Source organism: Sinocyclocheilus anshuiensis, unplaced genomic scaffold (genome assembly GCF_001515605.1).
Source record: "Sinocyclocheilus anshuiensis isolate Anshui unplaced genomic scaffold, SAMN03320099.WGS_v1.1 scaffold660, whole genome shotgun sequence".
NCBI classification, from domain to species: domain Eukaryota; kingdom Metazoa; phylum Chordata; class Actinopteri; order Cypriniformes; family Cyprinidae; genus Sinocyclocheilus; species Sinocyclocheilus anshuiensis.
In genome coordinates this window covers 535,552-544,287 of record NW_015557099.1, presented here as the reverse complement: position 1 = coordinate 544,287, position 8,736 = coordinate 535,552, and the positions used below count along the sequence as shown (strand labels likewise).

Sequence of the window (8,736 nt, the reverse complement as noted above, 5' to 3'; positions counted from 1 at the left end):
GTTCAGTTGCTTTGACACAATCTGTATTGTTAAAAGCGCTATATAAATAAAGGTGACTTGACTTGAAGTAAAATAATAATAGTAATAATAATAATAATAATAATAATACACAGTGTGTATTCACGTTAGTATAGCTCCAAATAGTGTTGACTTTGTAATGAATGTGCTCTGTGTAAACAATGAGTGACGTATAGGCGCGAGAGATCACTTCTGGCGCTTGCGTAAACTGCGCCTGAGCGCGTACACACCTCACGCACCGGATGCCGTGCGCGTGCTCAAGGCAGTTGGACATAGTGGTGTATTAGAGGTAAAAAAATGATATAAATACTGTTCGGTTTCTGGCACAAACCGATCGTTTCGTGTCTTAGGACATCAATGTGTCGTCACGAGCCGCAGGGTTTAATTTGGATTTGTCTGTGCATGTTTTTTTTACTCTCATAGATTTTGTTACCATTGCCATGCATTATACGATTGATAGACTGCAACGGTTGGAGTTAAAAATCATAATTTGTGTTCTACTGAAGAAACAAAGTCACCTACATCTTGGATGCCCTGGGGGTAAGCAGATAAACATCACATTTTCATTTTTGGGTGAACTATCCCTTTAAGACTATACACACAAAAGATCCATTGTTCTAGATAGATCGATGAATGGAGGTATTTTATGGCTCAGAGCTTGCTCTTTTATAGCTCAAGAAACTTAAAGAAATTCTCAATTACAATATTGTTCAAGTTTGGGATCGGTATGATTTTTTTTTTCCTGATTTTGGGTCACCAAGGCTGCATTAATTTGATTAAAATACAGTAAAAACAATAATAATGTGAAATGTTATTACAGTTTAAAATAACAGTTTTTGGTTTTATTATATTTTAAAATGGTAATTTATTCCTGTGATACAAAGCTGAATTTTCAGCATTATTATTCCGGTCTTCAGTGTCACATTATCCTTTAGAAATCATTCTAATATGCTGATTTGTTGCTCGAGAAACATCTCTTGTTGTTATAAATGTTAAAAACAGTCGTGCTGCTTAATATTGTGGAAATTGTCTTTTTTTTTTTTTTTATTCTTTGTTGTTTAAAAAGTTCAAAAGACCAGCATTTATTTGAAATTGAAATCTCTGTAATGTTATAAATGCCTTTAGTGTAAATTTTGATCTATTTAATGCATCCTTGCTGAATAAAAGTAATAATTCATTTTATAAAAATCTTACTGGCCCCAAACTTCTGAACTGTATATGTTTTATCTAAGTATCAATGTCTCAGATGTTTCTCTTAAAATTCTTATGAGACATAAAAGTTTAAAATTAGACATTACACACACAAAAGAAAGCCATATGGGTTTGGAATGACATGAGGGTGAGCAAATGATGACAAATTATTTATTTTTGGGTGAATGGTCACTTCAAGGAGATGTTTATGATTTTTGTTTCCTACAATAAGAAAGCAAAAGAGAGGTAGTGAGAAATGGCCACCCTTTGGCTAATGGCTCATATTTTTCCAATTTAGCTAACCACTTGGCAATAATATTTAAAACCACAGTCCATTAAAGGTTCCCGACTACCTGTACTTTATAAATGTGAATATACTACATAAGCTGAAAATCCAGATTTTCATACAGTTTGAGAACTGATATCTAAATGCCTGTTTGGATTAAGCCCAAATATATGCGAGTCATGCAAAGGCTTATTGCGAACCACAGTGTTTGTTAGGGGTGCTCCGATCAGGATTTTTGAGGCCGATCACCGATCACAGAAAGCAGTATCTGCCGATACCGATCACCGATACCGATCTTTTTAAAGCCTTCTTTTTATCATTTATTCCTTTAAAACAAGCCAACAAGCCATATGTGTTGACTGTGAAAGACAGTATACTTTAATTATATGCATTTATGGGGCAATTGCTACATTTTCGTTTTTATATGTACTGCAAACAATGCACTGTCACTTTAATTCAGCGTGTGTATCACAGCAAAAATAGACTTGGTGCGGAAACGATCTCTGCACTGCTGCAGACGCACCGCTCCTGAACGCACTGCCGTGTGCAGTGTGAATGCTTTAATCCATTAACATGAGCGCGGAAAAAATACGCACCACATACGCACTACAAACAGAGTAATGTGAACCTGGCATTATGCGTGTGCGCTGCGAGTGTGCATGAGTGCACGGCATGAGCAAGAATTAAAAAGTAATGCAAAAACTTTACTTTACTTGTATAAACGTGAGTACCTCACCTTCAGCATTATAATTATTTCACCCGCGCCGGACAGAGACTGAGGCGGTGCCGCTGTATGTCGTGCCAAACCTCTCACGGCAGCGTCATCAGCTTGAGATCGTTTTTTTGAGATCGGCATTTTAGAGACCGCCGATCAATCATCCCAACGTGATTATCGGCCGATAATCAGTCGGAGCACCCCTAGTGTTTGTCATTTGATTTTGCTTAAAGTCTTATATTACACTACTCATATGAATGTCGCAGCATGATTTCAGTTACACAGTGATATACCTGCGAGTTGAGGTTAAAGAGGCGGGGGGTGCAGGCAGGGTCACCCTCAGGGGTCATCTTTACTCCTCCGGGATCAGCAGCCACACTTGTGTTAAAGCCCAACACTGTCCTGTTATGGGCAAAGTCACCAAAAGGACATTTCACCTGGAACTTCTTATAGATCACCTGGAGGGAGACGAGAGATTGAATAATTAACAAGTCCTGCATAGGTTGTGCTGATCTTGCAATGAGTTTTTATGGGTTCATGTCATCGTTTAATCATTTTTCCCTTTAGGTTCCACTTATAGTTAGTCACATTGGGATTTTTTAAATTACAATTTCTTGATTTCTGTCCCTCATTATAATCAAACAGGACATGATTTTTTTTTATCATATAAAGCCTGTTATATTTGATAGGCAAGTTTGTAAGGAATTTAAATTATCAACATCAAAACTTATTGTGCATAATCTACTACATGCCTTCTGATGTGTGACTGATAATTTTTTACATTTTTAGCAAGTTAAAGGCCTTTTAGTATAATTCTAAAAACATCCCATTTCGGTTGTGGTGCATGTGTCTTTTTTTCCTGTAAAAACTTATTTTTATAAAGTAAACTTAAGAATATATTTTATATTGTTAGTAATGTTTCAAGATAAACACTTACTGGATTGAAGCAATTTGATTATCCATACATAATTTTTTTTAAATCATGTGAAAATGAGAGTATCAAATATGATACATCAGGCTTCTGAGGAACATTTATCTGTTCGTTTCTTAATAATTATTGTATTAAATTGCATTATACGTTGTGCACCACAATAAATAAATATAGAGCTTTGATCATAAAACTAAGCATTTAAATATCATCTTACTAAAACTTATTATTGGGAGATACAGAGTGACTGTATATTGAACTGATATTCATATGCATTTTGTGTTAGTAGTTTGATTTGATTGAGTTTGAGCTCCATATTCTCCAATATCGTACTTTATGAGCCATAAAAGCCTGATGTATCAAATATGATCTCAAACAAAAAACACATTAAAACTTTTTTTGAAAATATTTTGTCTAAAGGTTTAATAAGCTGTTCTATTTTTTAAAAAGTAGATTTTTCTGACTATTATTTTATACTTTACAGGTTTAAGACTTAAAATATGCATTGCTATAAATGTAGGTAGTAATTTGTTGCTTTATTTAGTCTTCTGATGTCAGAAATCCAAGGATGAGTCATGTTTACTGCTTAGTTTCAAAAGATGGTCTTTTTGAGATGGTTTAGCATGACTTCTCATGATATGACCCCTTTAATCCTGAAAGGTACACATCACTGCTTTATAATGTCATTCATCAGTGTCACATGACCAGCTAGATGAGAGAGAGTAAGCTGAGGTGGCTCTGCCGCCATTGTGTCTTTTCATTTGGTGCTCGTTCCAATCACAGCAGGGATGATGAATCGAGAGAAGAAGAGAGAGGCAATGTTATCGTATTCAGACTGGAATATAGTGTAAAGACTAGACGGTTTCATAAATCCAGCGCAAAGATGTGGCACAGCCAATGCCACACTCACACACCAGCATGAGGACAGAGAGAGTGAGAGCCGTGTGCAAAGATTAAAGCTCCCCTTCAAAACTAGGTCAGTGAGGTGCACCAAACACAACCCCACTCTAAAAATACAAGACACACTCACACATCACACACTGATCCTGCTGGTGGAAAACATGAGCACATCCTAAAATCCCCCAGCTTACTATAAGATTTATAAACTGCTAATTGGAACTGTATCAAGATTAAATATAAATTTTCATGCTCTCAGCCTTTTATTCAGAAAGAAATTTCAAAATAGCAAAGTACTGCTTCGTGATTTGAATACTAAGCAGCACATGGCAACTGAATGAAACATATTTAAAGGGATAGTTAACCCAAAAAATGAAAATTGTGTAATTTACTTGCTTTTGTTTCAAATCTGTATGACGTCTTTGGTGGAACACCAAACAATATGTACTTCATTAACATCGCACAATCGTGAGTGATTTTGTTCAGATTGGTATACAACAGTTAAATAAACAAGAAGTTAATATTGGGTAACTTACATTTTAGACACAATATTGAAAGTTACTGTCGTCAATTTTTGGTCCGCCAATGACAATATTTCCAAACAAAGCCACGAATCAGTGTACTGAACGGATTGTTGCGAACAAATGGAATGAATGGTTTCGTGACAAGGCAAGGCAGTGTTGATAAAACTATTAAAATTGTTATTGTTATTTGAAAGAAAGCTTATACAAAATAAGAATATTAGATGAAAAATGTAACAAACTAGAAATGTTTGTTATATTAAAAATAAAACAAAATTTAAATAAAGATGAATGGAATTAAAATGACAAAAGCACATAATTACAAAAACAAACTAAAATTAAAATTGAAAATATAAAAAAATCTAATGCAAAATATTCATAAATACTTATATATATATATATATATATATATATAAATAAATAAATAAAGGCATAAATGTTATAGAGGGAGGACATGAGGTTATACAAATTATAATAATTTTCATTACTAGGGTGAAATATTCCTTTAACGAGAGCATCAAACATACCGCAATAAGGAAGAAGACCATACAACTGAGAGAGAAACCGCTGGTGTAGCCCAGGTATCCTGAAACACACAGTGAGATGAATAAGTGACAATTACCCACAACACCTCTGTGAGAAGTCTGATCATTGCAATACACTTACAATTCAATCAAATATGAATACTACTATTTTACATTATGTGGATGTGCAGACAGGAAGTTGCAAGTAGAATAAGAGGGGTGTGCAATTTGATATAAGAATCGGTTTGAGACAACTTACCGAGCTGCTTCATTAAAGCCAGCGGCAAGATGACACTGCACGATACAATGACAACCAGGTAATTGCCGTTTAAATACCACTCCCTGCCAAACAACACAAAAACAGAATTAGAAATGGTTCAATCCACACTTCTTCCACAATCCTCTTATCCACAATTGATAACTCTGTGTAAATGAAAATTTGCCTAAAATAGTAAGGAAGATGATGAGGATTGTAATTTTTGTTTGTAGGACAATGGAATGTTACAACAATAAATTTGTTTATTTATATTTTTTTTCACTTTTAGTAGGTATGCGAGTAATAGAGCCTTTCCTTTCCATTTAGTTTACATCAGATAAAAATGATGGTCAGATATTATTCTTACCAGTGCTATTGTAAACTAAAACTATTAAAAAACATTGTTGTTAATTGAGATAAAAATGAAAAAAAAAATGTAATGAAAAATTAAAATGAGAAATGTTTCCTTCGCAACTAACTAAAATAAGTTTAAGAAGTACAATTACTATACCTAAAACTAAAATAGAAATAGAAAAAAGAAGTTAAAACTAAAGAAAATTACTAAAACACATGATTTAAAAAATCAAAGCTAATTCAAATAATTAATAAATACCATAGAAAAAAAATTCCAAAAAATAATTATGATTCTTACATTCTTAAATTCAAACTATGCATTGTTTTCCTTTTTTTTTTTTTGTTGCTTGTTTTACTAGCTTATTTTATGGAAGAATTGTTTATTGTGATAATACTGATGCATTTATTCACTGAACTTTGTGTGTTTTTTATCATATTGCTGTTGCTGCCGTTTTAAAAAAATTCAAGCAATGCTGTGTTAGTGATTTTACCATGCGGTTTCAGTCCAAACAACACCCATTAACTGTAATGAAACCACTGTGTGGCTTCGAGTGGCTTACTGCTTTAACAAATATTGACCCATTTAACATTTCCCTTGAGCATTTACATATGGAGCAGCAGTTCTCTTATTAATTATTACTAATGCATTACATTTTCATAATACTAAAATGGCTATTTGTATGTTGTTTAATGGTTTACAATTACTGGACAACACCAGGACAGGGAGTGATCAGTGCCCTTTAAATGTTTCGTGATGTGTGACTGAGCAGCTATTTAGACCCAAACCCTTGTGCTCAATCACAGGCCAATTTAGAGGAAATCCTCTCCCTCTCTAACTCGTCCTAAAGCTGCTATTCTGATCTTGTTATTCTGCCCCCCATTAAGACTAGAAACATGGCATCTCTCAAAAAAAGCTCTGAACGACAGAGAGAGAGAGAGAGAGATTTATTAGGAATGGCCTGTACCCTGCACGGAAATTCAGCTTGATATGAGACAATAGAGCGACTCTATCAAGCCAAAGATGTTCAGTGGAGTGTGGATTTTATGAAGTGGAGATGTTGTGATCTCAGCGCTACCAGGTACAAGATCAGCAGCACTGGTGCTCGTCCCTGGTACTGGTTAGCTCAGGATCTGTATGTGTGTGATGTTCATTATCTGCCACAGGAGTTTCACATGGGCAGGAGTGTGAGTCAGCCATTGAAAGGCATGCCAACACTTGCCTGAGTTACTTCCTCTCAACAGTTCTGCACCCAACCCACCCCACCATGTCCAGTCTGGATGAGGACATGTCTGGGTGCAGAATGAATGGCCACATTTACACGCTCTTTCTTACCAAAATGACTTAAAATACAGTGCACAAATAGCCAAATAGCAAGACAGGAAAGAAAGTAGTAGCCACTTTCACACATGGAACAGCTTTCTGTCTTTTATCTGCATTGCCATCATTCGCATATCAGGACCAAATTGGTGTTAACTGCTAACAAAAAATATCTGTATAAAAAAATTTCACTTAAACTTATTCTAAACATGTCTAGTTGAATCTCATAATTTACAAAAATAAAGTTGAAATATGTTGCCTTATTGATCATGTCATTTTTTTACATTCTTTATATTTCTTTTTACAGTTTATCCTAGCTGTCAAAAGTTTGGGATCAGCAGTTTTTTTCGTTTTTTTTTTATTCAGTAGGAATGCAGTAAAGACAATTACAATTTTACACAATACTTCTATTTAAAATAAATGCTATTCTTTTTAATTTTCTATTCATCGAAGAATCCTGAAAAAAATGTACCATGGTTTCCACAAAAAAATTTAAGCAGCACAACTGTTTTCAACACTGATAATAATAAGAAATGTTTTTTGAGCTGCAATTTAGAATGATTTCTGAAGGATCATGTGATACTGAAGACTGGAGTAATGACTGATGAAAATTCAGCTTTGCATGACAGGAATAAACTACATTTTAAAATATAGTGAAATAGAAAACAGTTATTTTAAACTGCAATACAATTTCAGAATATTACAGCTTTTAGTGTATTTTTGCCTCGATGAGCATAAGAGACTTCATTCAAAAACATTTTAAAGAATCTTGAATTGTTGTGCACAGGGGTGCATTAATGCATGGGCTTCAAGGGGCTGAAGCCCAGGGGCCTACACTGGAAAGGGGGCCCACTGGCTGCAGGGAAATTATATATTTTGAATAATTATTTATATGGGAGTTTGTAGCAGTGACAACAGTGTTCTGTAAACAAACTCACACACTCATTTTCTGCGACGCCCTGGTTGTAGTAGCCTATATAGTGAATGGCTCAGTTTAGGTTCCCCCCACACAGTTTGTATAGTTGGTATGTTCCACGTGTTCCATCGATATACTGTAAGCGGAATGTACAATGCATTCGCTAGTAAATAACCGCAGCACAAAAGTATCTTTATGTCAACATGCAGATTAACAGAAACACAACACTGCTGTGAAAGGAACTGGACCGGACAACATTCTGTAACGTCATACAGTGAGAGTTCAGTAACTTGCTTGGATGTAATCTGTGTGTCATCTGTGTTCCATAAATAGTGCTGCTTCAAAGTCTCAATTTTAAATCTGGGGATGGAAAAATAGGAATTGTCCTATTGCTTAAATGTGATCATTAAACTTTATACGGCTGTGATTTAACTAATTAAACGCGAGCATGTTATGTTTCAAAATAAAAACGCAGTTAGCAATCACCAAATAACCCACATTTATGCCAACATGCCGTGTTGTTTTGATCTACTGATGATGAATAATTAATAGTTTGTGTGATCTATGGTGTTTAAATCATACCTGTAAACTCACATTTCAGCCAGGAAAGTTTTGATGGCATTTCCCTTTCATATTACCTCCATATAATGCTTGTAATAAGGTAGTGTTTACTTTAAGTAACGGCTAAATAATTCTGCTGTTCCAGAAGCGCCACCTTGTGGCAAAGAGTGAATTTGCATCAGGGCTCTACAGTGCGACCATTTCAGTCGCATTTGCGACTGAAAACTACTGCGTGCGACTATGAAAACATA

General features: G+C 34.8%; 1 protein-coding gene across 1 annotated transcript in view; it reads right to left on the bottom strand.

Moving 5' to 3' along the window:
• The window catches only part of LOC107677487 (sodium-coupled neutral amino acid transporter 3-like), a 20,451-nt gene that overhangs the window by 8,644 nt on the left and 3,071 nt on the right, over positions 1 to 8,736 (bottom strand). Inside the window, exons 3-5 of the mRNA XM_016472407.1 lie at positions 5,340 to 5,422; positions 5,084 to 5,142; positions 2,504 to 2,668 (exon numbers count right to left, since the gene is read on the bottom strand). Coding sequence (XP_016327893.1) covers positions 2,504 to 2,668; positions 5,084 to 5,142; positions 5,340 to 5,422 — 307 coding nt within the window. The remainder of the gene's footprint in view (positions 1 to 2,503; positions 2,669 to 5,083; positions 5,143 to 5,339; positions 5,423 to 8,736) is intronic.